The 21,864-nt window shown below is 34.1% G+C and overlaps 1 protein-coding gene and 1 pseudogene across 7 annotated transcripts in view; one reads left to right on the top strand and one right to left on the bottom strand.

Moving 5' to 3' along the window:
* TBL1XR1 (TBL1X/Y related 1) overlaps positions 1 to 21,864 on the top strand; it is a 143,179-nt gene that overhangs the window by 81,854 nt on the left and 39,461 nt on the right. For 4 of the 7 annotated variants that reach the window (XM_039865085.1, XM_039865081.1, XM_039865083.1 and 1 more), the window contains one exon: positions 20,126 to 20,228. The exons of 1 other annotated variant lie outside the window; for it this stretch is intronic. In XM_039865085.1, coding sequence (XP_039721019.1) covers positions 20,171 to 20,228 — 58 coding nt within the window. In that variant the 5' untranslated portion in view covers positions 20,126 to 20,170. Of the gene's footprint in view, positions 1 to 1,088; positions 1,207 to 5,425; positions 5,445 to 20,125; positions 20,229 to 21,864 lie in introns of those variants that run through there. 2 more of the 7 variants (XM_039865084.1, XM_039865086.1) reach the window with 2 other exon arrangements.
* On the bottom strand, positions 7,103 to 7,221 carry LOC120604733 (uncharacterized; annotated as a pseudogene).

Raw genomic sequence — 21,864 nt, 5'->3', positions numbered from 1 at the left:
TATCAGTAAATAAGCTAATGTTCAAGTCTCTGAAAAAGTCATGTGGGAGATAAGGTAGATGGGGAAAATTGCTGAGAAGAGCTGATGCTCAAAACAGAGCCCTAAAGTATGCTTTGCATATCCATCTTGATTTCTGTTGTTTGCCATTAAGCTTAAGGTTATTTTAATCAGCTCATTAGGATCATAAATCAAAATACTCAAAATAAAATGGAAAATTCAATAAAAGGAAAATTTTCTTTCACATTTTCTATCTCAGACATACGTGGCTATCACAACCATTTTTAGACTAGCCAAGATCAAATTTCAGTACCATCAAGACTGCTTTATTTTTGCCTTTGTTGGCTACCAACCAAAGAGGTTTTATTAGTGACTCTGAATAACATGTTAGGTAGCATATTGCCAGGGTGAAGTATTCAAGTGAATAATTAATGGAATTGTGGATGCCAAGTTATTTTATAATTCCTTAGGTAATTTGCATAAAACAAGCTTAACAAGTTTTTTTCATTGAATGTTCGCTGTATCTTTATATCCTTTAAAGATAAAAAGTTACATCCTTTAAAACAGTAGATTTTTTATTTGTTTTATTACATATTGCAGATTAAAATTAAATAATTCTTTAACTTACTCTAATGATTTTTTTTCTTTTTACTTTTTGTTCAGGTTACTTAATCGAGGACCGTTATGAAACACTTTATCACTCGAAGTCTTTACTAGCCCAAAAGTGTTTCCTTACTATTTTTTAGATTTATTTGGGCAGTCTGGACAAAGGTGAACAGATTTTTTCAGGTCATAATTTGGTCACTCGTTACTAATCTAGTTTAGATGATAATGCTGCTAAGGCTGGTGTATCTTAAAAACTTTCCCAGCATTTACAAATTATAAAAATTGCTTTTTACAGTTCAAAATTTTATGAAAATGATTTTCACCCATTTCCACCTTCTGTTTCCAATGTTAATAGTTAAACTTCACTTCACTGTTAACAAAAGCCTTAGATTTTATTGCTCCTTCCTAAATTCATCCATAGAATCCCTTAGTGTTAAAGCTAGGGAAGCCCTTTCATTCTCTAATTCAGCACCCTCATTTTACAGATGAGGAAACTGAGGCCTTGGACTAGAACAGAGGTCTCCTGACTCAGTCCAGGACTCTTTCATTTACATCATGCTGCCTGATGTTTGTTTATGGAACTCAGCCAACATCACATACAGGGTGAGCTTTTTTTTTTTTTTTTTTTTAATGAACACAAAATGATTTGGTCCTCTCATCAACTGCTGTTCATCATTCCTGTCTAACTTTTCATTTTGCTTTTTTACCCTTACCTAATTTAATCCATAACATAGTCCAGTTAATCATGACTTTTTTTATTTTGCTGCTACTTGGCATTTGACTTATTTTTAAGAATTGACCTCTTAGTAAGAAGGTTTCTTATCAGTAACTACTGTTGCCTTACCAGTATTTTAATAGTAGATTAACCTTTAAATTTATAACAGGAATGATTTGAAGAGTCTTAAATTTTGATTTAAAAATGAATTACAAGTAGATAAGTACAAGAATGTAGTTGGTTATGAGATCTAAGAACAGATATACTAGACATGAGAGCAGTATTTTTGTGTGTGAAATAACAAAATGCCAAGAAATACTAGCCCAACAGTGTGAAATAATTGCAATAAAAACGGCTTATCTTGTGACCTCATGGATTTAAACACATTTGTGTTTTAAATTATTGAGTTATTAATAGTTATTAAATTATTAATAGTTATTAAATTATTGAGTTATTTTCTATATTGATGCTCACATGGTCTGCTTTTGGCTGTGAGAGCCTCTTTTAGTTTCTGTGTCTTTTGGACAAGACCCTAGTAGTTTTAGGTAGCTTTCTTGCTTTCTGGTTTAACAAGATATTATGGACTAACGTGGTTTTTTCAAGGGTAATGCAGGGACTTTCAAGTTCTCATAGAAAGTTTATGATTTACAGATATCTGTAGGACCAAAGTATTTCTACTACTCCCATTTTTTGAAATTTTATAAACATTATCTATAATTTTGCTTTTGTAAAAGAATAAGAAAAAATCTTTCAGCTTAATGAAAATTAACCTGCTTCTCTTGTATATTTACTTTTTTATTTAATTTGTTGATTTATGTCACTGAAATAGCCATGATGTCAACCTTTGGAAATTTTTAATTTTAGAGTAAACTAAGCACTAAGGCTCAGCAGATACTTTACATCATACACACACACACACACATTTTTGGACTTCTTTGACTACTTAGTTCTTTATCAGCCATTTAAAAAGGGTCCTCACCCACCTACCAGTTAACTAGTTTTGTTTCAGGTGAACTAAATCAGAGGTCTAGAAATGTTATGTGACAACAGTTTTCCTGAAAAGATATCTGTGGGGTGAGGGGTTGTTGTAGATGTTTTATTTTGATCAAGGCATAGTTGTTTATAAGTTGTGCTTGGATGATATTTCTTACATTGGAGCATGAAAGCTATATTTTATGATTTATGAAGGTTTTAAAAATATATTTGAATAGCTGCTATGTTAGGTGCTAGACTAAAGAACAGACTGTCTTTTAAATGCTTTTAAGTTGGTATTGGTTGAAAAAATAAATAAGTATAGTAAAAAGTTATATAACAGCTTTAACACTGAGATTTTAAACTGGTTTTCCATGCGTTTCTACCTACCTGTGAGATTTTTAGATCAGATTTTATTTCTGTGTAACAGAACAAGAAATTGGGACTCAGGGAAGTAAAACATGATGTGATCTAATGTCTTAATGTCAAAAGCAGTAGTATTCGAAAGAAAATATAGCTTTCTGATTTCAAGTCTAATTGCTTCCCAGTTTTGAAAAGAGTAAAATAACTATGCTTCGGGATAGAGGAGGAAAGTACCCGGCCATCTTTAATGTTGGTATTTGAATAAGCTTCATAAAGAGATAACATTGGAAAACCAGAAGAATTTCAACATTTGTAGTGGAAACAAAAGCTAAAAAGGCAAGAATATAGGAATTCGTGGGATGTTAGAAGAATACAAACATACAGATGGTTCTTGATTTACAATTGTTCAACTTAAAGTTTTTTGACTTTACAATGGTGCAAAAGCAATATGCATTCAGTAGAAACCATACTTTGAAATTTGAATTTTGATCTTGTGTATATGTGGCATGATACTCTCTCACGATGCTGGACAGCAGCGACAAGATCACTTTGCCCTGCTATAGTGTAATGGAAATGTTCTGAGCACGTTTAAGGTAGGCGAGGCTAAGCTATGTTAGGTAGGTTAAGTGTATTAAAATGCATTTTCAACTTAAGGTATTTTCAAGTTAATGATGGTTTTATCGGGACATAACCCCATTGTAAGTCAGGGAACATCTGTATTCATACGAAGGGTAGAGTACATTCAGAGAAGATGCTCTATGGCTAAATAGTTTGAGACCATAGACTGGAGAACTTACGGCTTAAATGATTTAGAGCGAATGTGGAAGCTAATAGGTAACAATAAATAATATGACATAATCAGAGTTATGTTTTGTGTCTATGTGTTAGAAGATAACAGGAAGAGACTAGGAGACTTTGAGGCTCCTGTACTGTACTGGTACAGGTGACAGGAACTGTAGAAATAAAGGCATGACTGAAAGTGGTATTTTATAGGTAATTGAAAGTAAGATCTGAAAGATTGCAGGTAAAATCTGAGATGGGAAGTTAAATCCAACATGATATTAAAGTTTGAAGTGTGACGAATAGCTGGAATGCTTGGAGTGGGAAAGGTCAGGGGGTGCCTTATAGAGTGGCACATAATGGGAGAGATGGTAGTTTTCTGATTCTTTAGTGTGGATGAGCTCCTTAGTGGGAGAGTAGAGTGAAGATCATAGGGCTGAAAAGGAGTCAGCTGTACACATATTAGGGCCGGAAGAAAAATCAGTGAGCAGTAGGAAAGGGGACAGTCAGGAAGTTAAATGTTGGAAGTTTAAAGACTGTTCTTTTCAGTCTTCTCCAGTGCTGGAAATAGCAAGAGGTGGGAGTCGAGGGGTATGAAGACCCTTTGAATGTGGAGGTAATGAATAACTAACCTACTCTGAGTCCAAAGGTCAGAAGCAAAACTAACAATAACAAATATATATATTTTTAAACACATACACATATTCTTTTACCTAAATGTATGAATGTGATTTTACTTTATGTAGTGTACTCTTCCTCTCCCATCAGCTTATATTGTTTTTAATCATTGTATAATCAATGAATGTTATCGATGTACCACAGTCTTATTTTGGTACTCCCCCTTTAATGGACATTACTTTATTCCTTTTTCTTTGCTGCTAAAAAATCAGTATTCCTAAAATAACATCCTTAGAACATGTGCTTTATTTCTCTCTAGGTTGTACAGTATGCGTATTAGTTGAACTATATGTACCCTTAACTATTTGACTCTTTTAACCTAAAAAAAAGGAAAAGGGAAAATTCTTTGGCTCAGTCTCATATTTTACTTTAAATAAAGGTTGTCAGGTTGTTTTCCAGAAGGACTTCTTCACATGTCCACTTTCAGTATGTGGGAATAACCTTTCCTCACATTTCTGCCAGAAGTAGACATTCAAATTTTTTATATTTTTACTGATTTTAATGAGTATAGTTTTACTTCTTGTTACTTTGATATGTATTTTCTTAATGATTAGTAAATTTGTGTGTATCCAGATAGTGCTCTTTTATAGTTTTCGAGTTTCTAGTCTTAGTTAAAAAGATTTTTTCTGCTCTTTAGATTAGACATGTATTCTCGATGTTTTGTTAAGATGTACATGTCAAGAATGTGTGTATATGTACATGCACACATACACATGTACACACATATACTACACACATGCATACACATATGTACACACATACATATACATTTATTAAAATATTTAAGTATTAAATACATATGGAATTTTTGTTGATGATAAAACATGGTGGACCTACTTTTATTTCTTTCAGATGGGTAGTCACTTGTGACAGCACAAGTCTGAACGACAATTCATCCTTTTCTTTTGATTAGATCTTTGGATCTTTCAGTAGAATGTTTAGCCACATAAATTCTGTGCCTTTTAAAAAATTTTTTGGTAAATAATAGCCTTTTGCTCTTATAAAAGGAACATTTTTAAATCTGTATTTGTAGGTATGTATTACTGGAATAGAGAAAAGCTATTATTTTTGTTAGCCATTATATTGACTTCCTTTATAAAGGGCTAGTAATTCTGCTAATGATATGATAGTATATCTAGAGACCCAATAAGTAGATACTATGGGTGAGATAATTTTTTTTCTCTTTTATATCTTTTTTTCTTCACATCTTTAGAGAGTCAGCACAAAATAATATGATGAACAAAAATAAAGATTTTGGAGTGAACAAAAAGTCAAAGAAGCTCTAATAAGTTTCACTAAAGAAGAAAAGTCGCCTTAGAATGAAGGACTGTTGGTGAGATGGGATCCTTGAAGGAGAGTAAAATGATTCCCAGATGTCTCAGAGTGACAGAATGATTTTAGACACCATCATATTTTGAGGTTTACATATGTTACAGTGCTTAAGTGGGAATTGGCAAGACTACTTGAGCTGAATGTCAACAGCATAGCATTTGTTGTTGAAATATCTGATCAGTAGATTCACTTGAAAGTGGAGGGAGAACAAATAGAGTCCAGGGGGATGATGCTAGATTGGAGGATGCTGGGAAGTATGAGTAACTGAGGTGACTGTAAAAGACTTCAGGTAGGAACTGAGTAGCTCAAAGATTTAAGGAGTTTAAATCTTAGTAAAAGAGAAGTATGTATGTTTGTTTTACAGTTACAGAATTTAAAGAAAGGCACATTTTTTTGAATTACGCGTGGCATGATACAAGCCATGGTTTGCATGAACTGTGGAACTTGTTAAAATACATGCTGAAACGTAAGACTTTTCAGGGTTGTGACAAAGTTTATGACATTACTTTGAAAAAGCTGCCATAGATGATTCCGATATACCACACTAAGCAAGAACCACTGGTGGGCTAGAAACTGGAGTGTGGGCCTTTTTCTTTCTTCATGTTCATTGTTTGGCCAAAAATAAATGGAGATACAAGTTATTGAAATTGAGGAGGTAAGGGAGAATGGGACAGCTTGAGAAGGAATATCTAGCTTTAGTCGTAATTTAAGATAAATTTTTGGTCTTTTTAAACACTACTAGTAAAAAGAAAGCTTTATTCATTTTTTAACAATAATAACAAATAATTATTTAACAAATAATAATAACTTTGTGAATCAGGCTGTATTCCAGCCATAAGTACAGTAGTCAGTAAGAACATTCAAGTGTCTGTCCTCACGTAGCTTGCATTTTTTAAATGAACGAATAACTTGTCATTCCTAGAGTATTTGTTGAGTCACCACAGTGTTCAAATAATCTCATCTATCCCACACAATGTACAGTCAGTCGAGTATTGTTTCTTTAAGGCAGTGGTCTTTATAAATAAAATGTTAATTTTTAAATGGATGCTTTCTTTTGTTGCCATTACCACTAACTGCTTTTCTGTAGTTGTAAGTATTGCCCTAAAGCTGCCTTACTACTAACATAAAAAGAGACAAAGAAAAGGTGAACCCATTGCCCTACATAGTGGAAAAGAAGGAACATTCTTTCAGTTCTAGCAGTCTTGAGTTTCAGCACAATATGCTTCTTAAATAGGGAACAGATGAAAGAGAAATAATTCCAGACTCTTACCTACTAGCCATGAATAAATTTAAAACTTTTCATATATTACATAACCCAGTGATACCTGATCATGTAACCAGAACAGAGTAGAAGGGCGGAGGTCCTCTTATTTTCATCATCTTGTTCTTCCTCTCCCAACCCAAATTTGTATATAAATGTTGAAAATAATATCAGATGCTATTTTCCACAGTCACTGTTTCCATGGGTTCAGTGTTGCTTAATGTTCATACCTAGTGCTAACAGCCATCCCTTTTAGTTTTTTAGCTAATTTTTTATTTTTTAAATTTATTTTTATTTTTTATTTTTATTAATTTTTTTTTTAGGTGAAGCAACCCTTGATTGACCTCACAGATTGCAAGGACCTTGTCAGCTTACAGTCCCTTATTTTTTATTTTTTACGCCTACAGCACCTGGTCTTCCTGGGTGGTCTCCTACCCAAGTACTAACCAGATCCAAACCTGCTTAGCTTCTGAGATTAGACGGGATTGGGCTTGTTCAAGGTGGCATGGCTGTAGACTAATTTTTTAAAGAAGAAAATGATTGTGTATTTAGATGTAAATGCTTTGAGGTTTTAATTAATCTGGGTAACTTAGAACGGGAAGGAAAAAAAAAATCTCTTGTTCTCTTCAGCTCTAAAGCCTATGAGTCTTAATATTTTATGGATCAGAGGCTGTATCAATTAATAGTTTATTTTATACCAGCAGACCCAAATAAAATAGTACATTTCTTCCTGAATCGTAATACTTGTTATAATTTATATTTTGGGCTTTTAGGTAAGTAGAGTACTTACCAGATGCTGAGACACCTTGCAGTAGAGTGGAAATATTAGAGGAAGAAGGCTATTCTAATACCTGTACTTCAGAAACAGTAAATTGATCAGCAGTTTGATAGTATATGGTATATTTCTGATGAAAACCCTTAGAATAGGTCTAGATGAATTCATGGTGAGTCATCACTCCAGCTGTTTACTTTCCAGAGAAAACAGAGTCAAGTTCAAGATTTCATATTCAAATCAGGATCTTAATCTTTAAACAAAGTAAGGATTAGAAGACTAGGATACATGTCAAGTATGAAATGAGAGTCATTGTTTCTACACTCACTACCCTCATCTTTATATTTAGCTTCTCCTATCCTTCCCATTAACATAGAGATAAGGTTAGAAGGCTTCATGTGTTACAGCGGTCCAGAAAGATACAAGTCGTATGAAAAACTAGAAGAGGTAAAGGGAATTAAGATTTTTCTTTGGTCTCTCCTATGACATTTTAAAGTAGTTGATTTTAATCAGAATCCAAATAAGGTCTATCTACATGCTGCTTTTGGCTGCTAAATTCCACTTATTGATGAAAGAAATTCATTCATTTGTTCCATTGAATATCCCACATTCTGGATTTGGCTAATCTTGAGTTATTGCTAACATATTCCATTATCCTCCTGTAATATCTCTAAAGTGGTAGAGGCTTGATTAAATTCACTTTTAGTTCTTTGATCGTGAAGTTCTTTTTTCTTCCTTTTACATCGCACCATTTTCTTCCTTTTACATGCATACTTTAGTGGTGTGAATATTGATTGGTGCTAAGTGTCGGAGTAGTCTGTAAGGAGACCAGCCTGGGGAAGGGGGAAAGGGATGGAAGGAGATCCTAGCGCAAGCTGTGTTTACTCAGCAGTTCTGCCGAGGCTTCTCTACCTGACAAAAGGTGATAATGGCTTATATACCAGGATTTAAAAAAAAAGGGAAGCTCTATCATTTTATGCTTGAATTTTCTCTAATATAGCTACAGTAATTATTGATATGGTTAGAAGTAGCAATGTGACTGTGGACCAATTGCTTGCCATTATTAAACACAGTTGTGCCTCTACTCCCTAGATATCCTTCACTCCCTACATCTCTTCTATTCTTTCTTTTTTGTGTCCTCAGAGTGCAGAGGGTCAGATATGGAATTTGTACCAGATATAACCTGGAAATATGACTATAAAGTATATCAGAAATTTGCCAGCAATACATCTGATAAGGGGTTGATTCCAAGATTTATTAAAAAAAAAAAAAAAAAACTCATACAACTCAACACCAAAACAACAACAACAACTCAATAAAAACTGGGCAAAGGACCTGAATAGGCAATTTTCCAAAGAGGACATACAGATGGCCAATAGACATATGAAAGGATACTCAACATCACTAATCATCAGAGAAATGCAGATTAAAACCACAATGAGATAATCACCTCACATTTGTCAGAATGGGTGTCATCAATAAATCAACAAACAACTGATGTTGGCGAGGATGTGGAAAAAAGGAAACCTTCGTGCACTGTTGGTGGGATTGTAAATTGGTACAGCCACTATGGAAAACAGTTGGGAAGTTCATCAAAAAATTGAAAATAGAACTTAACTGCCTTATGACCCAGCAGTTCCACTTCTGGATATTTATCCAAAGAAATCCAAAACACTAATCAAAAAAGACACATGCACTCCTAAGTTCACTGCAGCATTACAGTGAACATCAGTCAAGATATGGAAGCAACCTAAGTGCCCATCAATAGACGGTTGGACAAAGAAGAAGTGTTACATATGTACAGTGGAATATTACTGAGCTGTAAAAAATAAAATCTTACCATTTGCAATGACATGGATGGACCTAGAGGGTAATATGTTAAATGAAATAAGTTAGAGAAGGACAAATACCATGTGACCTCAATTAAATGTGGAATCTAAAGAACAAAATAAGCAAACAAAACATGAGGACTCATAGATAAGAGAACAAACTGATGATTGCCAGATGTGAGGGGGCTTGGTGTGATCGGTGAAAAAGGTGAAGGGGTTAAAAGAAGTACAGATTGGTAGTTAATGAAATAATTAAGGAGATGTAAAGTGCAGCATAGGGAATATGGTCATTATTAGTGTAATAACTACTTGTAGTGCCAGGTGGGTACTAGACCAATTGGTGAGGGGAGATCACTTTGTAAATTATATAAACGTCTAACCAGTATGCTGTATACCTGAAACTAATATAATATTGAATGTCGTTTCTAATTGAAAAATAAGAATTTCAAATTTTTGCTCGGCTACCTCTCTTTATCATAATGGAGCTAACAAATTGAATATATGATTGAATCGATTCTGTAGTGCAAAAGTCCTGTGTTGTTTGTTTCCATGTACATGTACAAGAGGACTGCCATTGCTTGAATATGTTCTCTGGAAAATAAATGCTGCAAGACAGAGAACAGTTTCATGTTTCGGTTGGTGGGAAGGGGATTACAGCCCTGGGAAGTCTCCCTGTTTAATAACACAGGTGATGAGGCTGAGTAGACCTGCGGGACAGTGCGCATGTGCAGCATAAGAGAAGGAACTGTGTTGGAGCGGTGGTGCTTCTGTCCCGTGCCTGCACACCTTTTCTACAGCTTTTAATAGAATTTGGTAGGAAATGGGATGCTATCTGGGATTGCGTGTGAAGCCTATTCTTCATAATATCATTTTTTATATTAATGGAATTCTATATTAACAGTGTTCAGGGCTTAGAACAGTGCCAGGCATGTATTAACACTCAGTAAATGTTGAATGAATGATAAACTACATTTCAGTGACATTTTGAAACAAATGGGTGTATCTAAAAAGAAGTCCTTTTACAGAGGTGTAGTCTCAGAAAATTTATAATTTTCACTTCATGTTTTAGTAGACTCCATAAGTTTTATCAAAACAAGAACTTATGTTACATGAGAATGTTTGACTTTTAAATACCTATTTTGTTCATTTGCTATAAACTTACGGAATACCTAATGCATATCTCAACATGAATGTAACGGAGAAATCAAAACTACAGATTTAGGTCATATTACCATCTAGACAATACTGTGGCTTAAGAGGTTTGAGTTTCCTTAGGGAAACTCTTGAACTTTGCCCCCCAAAATAAGCACTAACTACCAAGAAGAAATCAATTTTTATACTAGCAGGTCTCAAACATTTTGCTGTTAATACCCTGTTACATTCTTTATTAATGACTCCAAAGAACTTTCGTTTATGCAGGTTACAGCTGTCGATATTTGCTGCATCAGAAATTAAAAACGAGATTTTATATTACTAACACATCTTAACATATCAATAAACCCATCCATAATGCATTTTCTGAAAAATTAATTATGTTCCAAGGGGAAAAATTTCATGACAAGAGTGTCATTGTTTCACATTTTTGCAAATCTCTATTAATCTCTGGCTTGGTAGAAGACAGCTGGGTTCTCACATCTGCTTCTGCATTCACATGTTGAGTTATGTTGCTGTAGTTGAACTAACATGAAAAAAATCTGGCCTTAGAATGATATATAGTTGTAAATTTTTCAAATCAGAATAAAAATTTATTATTCAAATATACTTGGATATTCTTCTTTGATACTATACCAGATTTCAACAAGTGGATGGTTTCTTAAGGGTTAGTTGTAATACAAGATCTGAAATTGTATCATTGAACTTTTTGTAATTCTGTTAACGTTAAAAACCGTTGGTCTCTCTTGAACATTGAATGGATGTTTCCTCATGAGTCATTTTGTACTGGTCATTAGGAAAGTATTTGTTCACTGAGTTGTACAGCTCTTCTATATATATGTTCATTGCACAATATAAAAAATCAGAGTCATTAACATCATCACTATCATCAGAGAAGAGTATTTATTGGTGGCTCATGGTGGCTGATAAGTTTTCCAAATCCTAATTTTCTTTTAAAAGCTTAAGTTTTATCCTTGCTAATAAATATTGTTTTCTTTAAAGTGACAGTTTCACTTTATTTGCAAGAAAATATCTGCCAAATTCTCAATCTAAAAAACCATACTTTGTCTATTGTTCTTTGAAGTAAATGTGGCATTCAATGCAAAAAGTAGCTGGCTAAGCTTGCAGTTCAAACAATTGCACAGTGCTTTTCTTTGAGACAGCCATCATTTTAGTATTCAACAGAAATGCTTTTATGGGTACTTAAATGATTTGTTACAGAGGATATTAAAGAGATGTATATTTGAGGATTAAGATTTTAATAAAATTAAGCATTTTTACTGCATCAAGGAAATTTTTCAGTGAAGAATTTTCCGTTTTTTTTTTTTTTTTTTTTTGAGTGCATGGTAGTGAAGAATATGACTGTTAGTCCATTAAGGTATTCCTGCCTTGATTTGTACTAAGATGCGAGCAGTTTTACCCACTAATGCTCTATAACATCAGCATAAATGTCAGTTCAGTGAAAAAGGCAAGTCATGTTTTAATAATAGTATAAAATAATTTTGACCTCAAGGACCCCTTAAAAAGCCTTGGGTACCCCATGGTTCCCAAGACCTCACTTTGAGAGCTAATTTCTATACTAAATAAAAAGCTGACCAAACTATGACAAAGATAACAAGTCTGCTTTTTTGTTTTTCAGTGCTTTGAACAGTGTTAGTAGCGAAGTACATTTACTATGAAATGGAAAGAAATATCTTTTTAAATAAGCACTACTAAAAGTCTGTCTTTAAACTTAGAGAGTCTATAACCTGACGAGTTCTTAGAAAGGATGGATACAGCAGGGCCTCAGTGTGGTTATGGAGTGATATACTTGATTTGTTCCTACCTGGGTTTTTTTTGTTTGTTTTTGTTTTTAAACAGAAAATATAGGACAGTACTGCCCTCAGTTTTCTCTCATCCTGTGAAACTGACCTATGAGAATTTCATGATGGATTCTCCTTATTTTTTTTCAATAAAACGCAGAAGCCTACCTCAGTTCACACCTACCGTCAATTTCTACTCCATTTTCTTTTGCCTTTATCTTCCAGAACTATTAATAGCTGTACGTGTGTGTGTGTGTGTGTGTGTGTACATGTGTGTATTGATGTGTTACCTGAGAATTAAACTTGGTTTAAGTCATCTTCACTTGATTTGAACAGCATTGATTGCCCATGGGGATGAATGTTGAACTCTTCTTTATACCTTTTTCCCCCCTACTTGGACACTTTATCTATATTAATCACACATTTCTGCCACCAGAACAATCCTCTGCACATTTTCACTTCTACCATTCTAAAGAGTTTACGAGTATAACCAATGAATGGACACTTGTTTTGATTCACTAGGGCTCAGTAGTCTTAATTTTGTCTGCTTAGTTTTTTTTTTTTTCCCCTCTCTCTTGAGGAACCAAGGAATTCCTTACTCAATAAACTGTTTCATAAAGATGACTATAGGTAGTGTTTATTTATAATTCTATGAATCATTACATCCAGTACTCTTTTCTCTTTATTTTGCCTGTAATATCCATTTTAGTCAAAATTTCTATCCATTCAGGTGATCATCCTTTTCAAGTTTTAGCTGTGTTTCAGTCTCTCAGATCCTCTTAACATTTCTTTTCTAAAACTAGAATAATAAATTAACTTAATTGAGAAAATTTCTTATATTGGTTCCCATTCAAACAAACTCAGAGCTTTCCATTCCAGTATGAGGAGGGGACTAGCTTCTTGATTTTTGTTTTCACACCTGACTTTAATTTCCAGACTTTTCCTTTCTAGACTGATAGTGGTTTCATTTAAGTCCTGTGACTCATTACTGCTCAGTAATTGAAAAGGATATGCCAGAAATATGGCCTATCTTCTGTTCCTTTCATGTTTTAATTTCTTCACCTTTTTCATTGTTTTGTAAATATACCCTGACTATAATTTAATCATTCAGCACGTATTTATTGAATAATGTAGTTTTATATTTTAAAGAGATCTTAGAAGACATCTGTGGAAATAACCACTCATATGTTTGGGCAGTCGAAGTCCATATCTGTGGACTGTGAGGTGGCGGCTTATCAGAGGCCTTTTGGGTATAAAAATAGGACTGTAGCTAATGTCAGTTTAATTTAAATCATAATTTGGATTGGTTGATAGTTTACTATTCATAGTCTAGAGAGTTTTGCTGACTTTAAAATTTAAAAATTTTTTTGAGACTTTTAAAATTACTTAATTTTATTTCAAAATTATTGTTCTGTATCATCAAATCAGTGGCAAATATTTTGTAAAAAAACATTTTTTTGTTTTTTTAAAAACGACATGGTGTATTGTGGACTGTACAAAAATACAAAAAAGGTTATGGGTTGGATTTAACACACATGCTATAATTTGTAGACCGCTGTTCTATATCACAATGGAAACAAATGTTGCCATCAGAAGTCTGTTACTAATCAATAATTTATTAGGTATACCATATGCCTGTGTCTTTATATGAGTTACTGTTTATAAAGGATAGTTGGTTCTCATAAACATTGTACATAGTAAGTACTTAAATATTTCTAAATGGGGCGGGCTCATTTGTTTACCCTTCCCCTAATTCCTGGAGATGTACACCCAAGCTTTGACAAATTTTAAAGTCTTTCAGTATACTTTTGTAAGTAAGCCTACCAAAAATCCTTTATTAAAAATCACTACGTGATCTAGCACTTAGTAGTACTCCCTGTTGGTTTGCAGGATTTATACGTAATACCCTATATACCTGTACTAACTCTAATCATTGAAATATAGGAGTGAAAGAGACCATTCACTTCAATTTCCTCATTTTATAGATGAGGAAGCAGAGGCCTAGAAGATTCATATGATTTGTCTAAAATCATACTGGCTACCTGAGATCTTATTTCTGTCTTGTTTTTTTGTTTGTTTGTTTGTTTGTTTTACTTTACATCTGAGAGCCCTGGATTACAGCGAAAAAGGGAAGGAAAAGTAATTTAGATGTTTATCCCTTCCAAGTTATAATCATACTTTAAATTCTTAAGATTTACTAACTTTGGATCTTCAATGACCATTAATCCGATAATAAAACAAAGCAACAAGCAACCAAAAGAAAAAATTTTCACAGCACAAAAATTGCCGTAACTATTTTTTTTAAAGGTAGAATAAATTAGCCTTTACATAAAATGTACTAATTGCCAGACATACTCTTAGGAAAATTATCTAAAAGATGTTCATATGCCCAAATTAGAAGGTAAAAATCATTGCCATTGCCTGCTAATTTCATTTCACAAACTGTCTTGTTCCCTTGTTTTTTAAGTCACATTTATTTCTATTTTGGGGGGAAATGCTACAGAGTTTTTACTGGGTCATAATGTTTAAATTATTAAAGATACCCTATTAAATCTTACATAAAACAAGTGAGATATAGAGCTAGCGATTATTCTTAAAGGGTAATTTTTCCTTTTTTAATAGTGTGAGTAAAAATTATCTAATGAGATTGGGTCTTTAAACATGTAATTTAAACTCAGCATTTATTGTTAATATTAAGAGTGGTAGAATTTTTGTAAGGAAATACACTACTTTGCATCTCTTTGAACTTAATATTACAGGCAGCAATGAAAAGATAATTCTTAAAATGTTTGACAAATAAACCATAGTTGTAGTTCAGGGCTAATACACAAAATGTAAATATGGTGTTGTTTACCATTAATGCTTTAAGAACTCAAACAAATAATTTGATTTTGTAGTATTGTTTTTTGTCTTTTTGTTAGTATTAAAAATAAGCTGAAATACGTATTTCATTTAAAGCTTAATGTTTCTTCTTGAGATTCTCTGATTGTTTCTAAATCCTAATGTTGCACTTTACAGTTTACAAAAGTAATTTGGTAAACATGATTTCATTCAGTAAAATTTTGTAAAACCTTTTAAGATTTACCTTTGGAAAAGTTAAGAATATACTTTATGCACATTTTTAAAACTACATTGGCAAAGACTTCAAAGCGAAGTCTTCATTGTACCATGTTCCATACACACAAAAAATGCCATTACCTAACATCGCTAGGATTTTAATTATTTTTAATGAGGCAGGAAACTAAGGGCAATGCATTTTTGGTACTACTCCTGAGAATGTTTCATGGGGAGGAGGCAGAAGATTATACAGTGTTAGTATGTCCTGTTATCTCATTGCCTTTGATAATTACAGGACAGAATGGATTTCTAAAGATAGAGACAAAATTTTTCAAAAAGGCATATCCTAGCAATTTTGAACTTAATAGTTTTAAATGTCTCCAATGAATAATCGGAGTTTTTAAGAATTTTTTGTGATAGGTGTGTATCAGTTTGTCAGGGCTGCCATAACAAGATACCACAGACTAGGTGACTTAAAGAACAAATTTATTTTATCACAGTTCTGAAAGCTGGAAGTCCAAGATCAAGGTCCCAGCAGGTTTGGGGTTTTTTTGAAGCCTCTCCTTGACTTGCGGATAGATGGCCACCTTCTTGCTTTGTTGTCACATGGCTTTTCCTCTGGTATCCAAGCTATCTTCCTCCTCTTACAAGGATAACCAGTCATGCTGGGTTATATTCAGATTTTTAGAGGTCCCCCCTTCTGGCCTCATTTGAACTTAATCACGTCTTTAAAGATCTCATCTTCAAATGTCACATTCTGAGGTTAGGGCTTCAACATAGGAATTCTAGAGGGCTGCACAGCCCTTTAGATGGTAATAACCACCATGACTTCACTAATAGATAAGTTGGTTTAATCTCTCCTCTTTCATTCCCCCTCACACTGTTTTGTTGTTGTTGTTACGATAGTTCGGTATTTTCACAGTGTGTCTTGGTTTTAACAAGACAATTTGAACAGAGTTTTTGATACCTCAGTGGGTAGCATGGCAGTGGCTGAACTGTTACTTTGCTTCACAGCAGATTGAGAACTCAACACCCAACAAACAAAATGATTTTGATAGATGATTCTGTGTGAGTTTAGAAGCTGTTATTTAGCTGGGTATTATGGCCTGTTTGTGACTGCAGAGACTGGTTGACTGTTTAGGACAGCCAGTCACATCCCTGTCCACATAAACTGTGCCTGGGGCCTTGGGAACATATGCCATAGCTTAGAATTAGCAACTTCTTAGGACCCTCTAGTGCTAAGAACTTTTATTCTTTGGGAGGGTCTTTTTATGCTACATTCCATACTATTTATTGTTTTCTTGTACTGAGGAACGTCAGTTTAGTATTTGAATTTCATTTCTGAATATACATATCTGTATGTAGAAATGGCTCATATATCTCAGTGCTCTTACATTTAAATGAGGGTTATAATTCTGGAGAGGAAATTTAATAATGTGTATAAGGTCTAGCCCCATATATAACATGTAGCAATTACTCAATAAATGTGAATATTCTCTCACTTCATTTTTCTTGCAAATCAGTGAGAAGCAGTGTGCACATAGTAGCAAAGGTAACTTGATACACATAAAGACATTTTGAATTAAAGGGAGAATCAGCTCCTCCAACATTTTGTCTGTTACAGAAACCTGTAAACCATCTGCATTTTACACTCTACACTCAGACTCAGGGTGTGTGCTCTCATAATTTTCTATATTTTTTCTTATCTAAATTGGAATTAATTGTTGTCTTTCCAACAACCTGTAATGTCACAAGATCTAGCCCTGGTCTTTTCTTAGCCATGTCTCCAGCATCTGTCAGAGTTCCTAGCACATAAGTGCTCAGAGTATTTGACTAAGTTTATGAATCAGTCAGCATCTCCCCCCTCCCCCACCGTGGTCTTTGGTGATTGCATGACCGTTTTGCTTACCTTTCACTTGTCACCACCCCACTCCACAGATGCATCTAATCAGCACGTGTTTGGATTGGTTTATTACCCCAAAGTGATAAAAATACATACAGTGGTCCTCCATTATCCACATTTTTACTTTCCATGGTTTCATTTACCATAGTTTGAAAATACGAAATGGAAATGCCAGAAATAACAATTCATAAGTTTTAAATTGTGTGCCATTCTGAGTAGTGCGATGAAATCTTGCTCTATCCCTCTGTGAATCATCTCTTTGTCCAGTATATCCACACTGTATATGCTGCCCACCCCTAGTCACTTAGTAACCGTCTCAGTTATCAGATCCAGTGTCGTCGTATTGCAGTGCTTGTGTTCAAGTCACCCTTTTGCCTGAGAGAGCAAAAGTAGTGACGCTGGCAATTCAGATATGCCAAAGAGAAGCTGGTAAAAATGCTTCCTCTAAGTGAAAAAAGTGAAAGTTCTCAACCTAATAAGCAAAGAAAAAATGATTGTATGCTGAGGTTGCTAAGATCTATTGTAAGACTGTCTTCTATCTGTGAAATTGTGAAGAAAGAAAAAGAAATTTGTGCTAGTTTTACTGTCACATCTCAAACTGCAAAAGTTACAAGCACAAGTGTGTGATAAGTGCCTGTTTAAGATGGAAAAGGCACTAAATTTGTGGGTGGAAAACATGAAGAGAAAACGTGTTCCGATTGGTGGCAGCGTGTTGCGCCAGAAAGCCGTGAGCTGCCTGCAGACTTCAGCAAGGGATCCACACTTACATAACTCTTATTCTAGTACATTGTTGTAATCGTTCTGTTTTTTATTAGCTATTGTTATTTTTTGCTATATCTAATTTATAAATTGAACTTTATTATAGATATGTGTGTATAGGAAAAAACATACATAGTACAGTGTATACAAAGTTTGGTACTATCCATGCTTTCAGGTGCTGAGGATTTGGTAATTTGTCCTGTGGATAAGAGGGGGCTACAGTGTGTTGAACATTCGGGTGACTGTACTTTGTTAATTTTGGGCGGGTTGGGGGAGGCATGCCTTTTTCTTTCTGTGAAGGTAGTTGTTACTTTTCCTCTGTGGTTTCTCATCTCAGTAAATGGAATGACCACCCATCCAGGTGTCCTAAAGGAAACCTTTTTTCCTTCCCTTTTCCTCATCCCTGTGTTCAATCATTCACCCCTATCTTTGGAATTCCACTACTCTACAGCTCCAGTGCTACAATACAGGTTTTTTTTAGTCTTCTAGATTTCTGCATCATCCTCCTAACTTTGCTCACTTTTTCCAGTTCATCTGCCTTCCAAATATAAATTAAGTCATTCCCCTACCCTGCTTAAAACCTTTCAGTGCATTAATTTTTCTCTGATTCTTTCAGGGCCCCTCAGAATATGGTTTTATCTGTGTTTTAAACCTTCCTTCATGTTTTGTTACTCATCCTTCACCCAGACTGTTCCCTGACTGTTACTCATCACCGGATTGCTTCTGTTCCCTGCCTTCCTCCCCCAAATGTTCATGTTCTCACTCAGCTCCTGTTCATCCTTCAGGTCTAAACACTAGTGACTACTTCCTCTAAAGTATTCCTAGACTCCTAAATTTAATTCGACCTTGCTCTGTGTACGTCCATTGGAAAATTATTACCTCCTCATTTGTCTTCTTAGATACAGGCTCGATAAGTGCTTGGTCACCATTCTTTCCGCTGTTTAGGGCAGGAGCAGTTCCTGTCACATAGTAGCCTAGTCAAGTGCTTGTTAATTTGTGATTTTTAAATGAAATGTTAACTCTGCATCATAAAGAAATCCATGATGTGGCAGAACAATCAGCATAGGCTCATAAGCTTAGATACCCCTTTATACCAAATAGACATTAGTATATCCTTTTTTAACAAAGGGCCAAGAAACTGTAGTCTGTGGGCCAAATCTGACTTGTTAACCTTTTATAAGGACCACAAGCTATGAAAGTTTATTTATTTATTTTTTATTTTTACGTGCTTGAAAAGAAATCAAAATATTTTATGACACAACAGTATCATATAAAATTCAAACTTCAGTATCCCTGAATAAAATTTAATTGGACCATGGCCACACATTCATTTAGATGTTGTTTGCTCTTTGCTTTTGTGCTGCGACCACAGAATTGAGTAATAGTGACAGACTGTATGGCTGTTAAAGCCTGACGTATTCACTGTCTGGCTCTGTACAGAAAAAAAAAAAAAAAGTTGCTGACCACTTCAAAGCCTGTATGTGACATGAAAATGGATAAGTATAGTTAGTCATATTTAAGTTATGTCTCAGTTTCCTTTTTTCCCCTTCCTGCTAGTTCAAGGTTTAAGTATGTCCGTTAAGGTAAGGGATTATCATTTGAGTTTTCAGAACTGTATTCCAACTTCTCTGCCTTATACATACCTAGAGCTTTTTGAAACTTGAACATTGCAGATTAGATGTTGAGAAAATAGAGACTTCTAATGCTAGGAAATTACGTAGACAAAATCAGCGTAGATGGCTCACCCCTAACCCAATGGTCTAAAATCAGTCTTTTCCTAAATAAGTAATACTTTGATTCTTAAAATTTACTGTTTTTACAGTTGAGAAAAAAGGAACAACTCTTTATGCTATTTGATATAGTCATGAAAATATGATGCTAAAACCCTCTTATAAATTTTAATCATTTTTGCTAATCATTTTTGCTAATATGTTAATCTTGCAGAAGAATAGACCCAGCCATATTTTGGTTGTGTAATCTATTACTATTGGAAGTAACTTTATTATTGTTAGGATTCATTATTAGGCAATAATAATAACCTTCATTTAACATATAATAAAATCAAATGGTTTTTTACAACATTGTTTACATTTTGTTTTAAAATATTTTATTGAGAAAATACTTAATTAACTTTGTTTTATTTTTAGGGTTATATCCTGTGTTGTGACCTCATGGTTTAAGTGGGAATAAAGATGAGTATAAGCAGTGATGAGGTCAACTTCTTGGTATATAGATACTTGCAAGAGTCAGGTGAGTACTTTCATAAAGTAAATAGGCCTCAAATTATTTTAATATTCTCAAAATAACCTTTTTTGCATTTGAAATTTGTATCAGTCCAAACTGTTGAACTTTGTATGTTTCTTTAATGTCTGGACTGCCACCTTAAAGCTATGTGTTACTGCATGGTTTAACTCTCTGACTCTTTCAAATATGTTGGAATCATCTCAGGCAAATATTTGTAACAAATGGTTTGGCTTTCACTGTTCAAAGACCATCTTTATAACTTGTTATGAAGTGAGATTATTTCACATGGTTAGTAGGAACATATAAAATTTCAGAAACCATCAATTTAATAATGTATATTCAGAATCCTTAGCAAATGTTACTGGTTTTATTGCAGTTAACATTTCAAAAGCTAGATTTACCATATTTTTTCAGAATGTTTTCATGAATATGTTCCCAATTGATTAAGTGTATTCTTGACCTGAATTCTTACTGATGTATTTATTGGGGGATGATTAATAAATACAAATCATTGAAAGTCATTTGTAATGAATATTAAATCAATCATCATCCAAGTTTTCTAGATAGAGTAAAAGGTGTTGTAAACAGAAGAAAAGCTACAAGGGAAAATGTGGGATAGCGTAAGCAAAAAAAAGTAAAAGTTAGGAAAGAGAAAACTTGGGCTCGATGGGGCATAGGATGGTGGGAAAATTGACTGCAGTGTTACCAGATTGTTAACGCGAAATGGAATTATTTGGTGCTTGGCGTTGTCATGCTGGAGAGGTTAAATTTTAGAAATTAAATTTTGAATTTATTGGAATATTTTTAGTAGTAAGGTAAGGTGTGGTATAAAAAAAAGACAATTTTGGTAGTCTTGTGAGAGAAGATGGAAGAAATAGAATAGTACATTGAGTTCTCAATTTTCATTTTGAAACTCCATTTATTCTTATAGGGCTTAGCTAGTTATCCTTTCTTATACAGGGAATGCAAACATGGCCTTAGATCTTAGATCTCACTGCGTGCTGAGATGTTCCCAGCTGCACTCCAGTTCTGAGCTTTTCTCTTGGGCCAAGGTTTTCTATTCCCAAGCACCATCACTGCTCCTGGAACAGCTGAGAAAATGAAGCAGGCAAGGGCAGGGAGGGAAAGAGAGAGAAGAAACAAAAGTAACCAATCAATGTAGAATAACTTGTTATGAAGCTTTGAAATTAATAGATCTTGACTTTTCTTTTTCAACTTGTAAACTGGTATTGAAGGCAGATCCAAATAGGACACCCATACAATACTCTAAGAGAAAATGATTAATGAGGTGGAAAAAGTAGTGACCTCATGATTGTTACATATATAACGTGTATACACATGTTCAGATATTGTAATGTAGTTCTTTTGACGAAAATGGAAAGAATTTGGTGGATAAAACAAACTCTTTTTTCTGCCTTTGCATCTGACCACCATTTAAGCCAGAGCTTTGAGGCCTTAGACACTAAAGCAGATATACATTGTGATGGATCAGTGGATGGGAAATATATTATAATGGCTTATAGCTGTATAGTAAAGGTAGTTTTTTTAGGTTAAGCCATATGAAACTACTGTTTTTAGATATGAGAAACAGTTGAAATAGCTCCAGCAATCACCTGTGCTGTGGTGAAACAAGGCAAGATGA

This window comes from Pteropus medius, unplaced genomic scaffold, assembly GCF_902729225.1.
Source record: "Pteropus medius unplaced genomic scaffold, Ma_sr-lr_union100, whole genome shotgun sequence".
NCBI classification, from domain to species: Eukaryota; Metazoa; Chordata; class Mammalia; order Chiroptera; family Pteropodidae; genus Pteropus; species Pteropus medius.
Note: the sequence above shows the minus strand (reverse complement) of the source record. Positions and strands in the feature narration are given on the sequence as shown.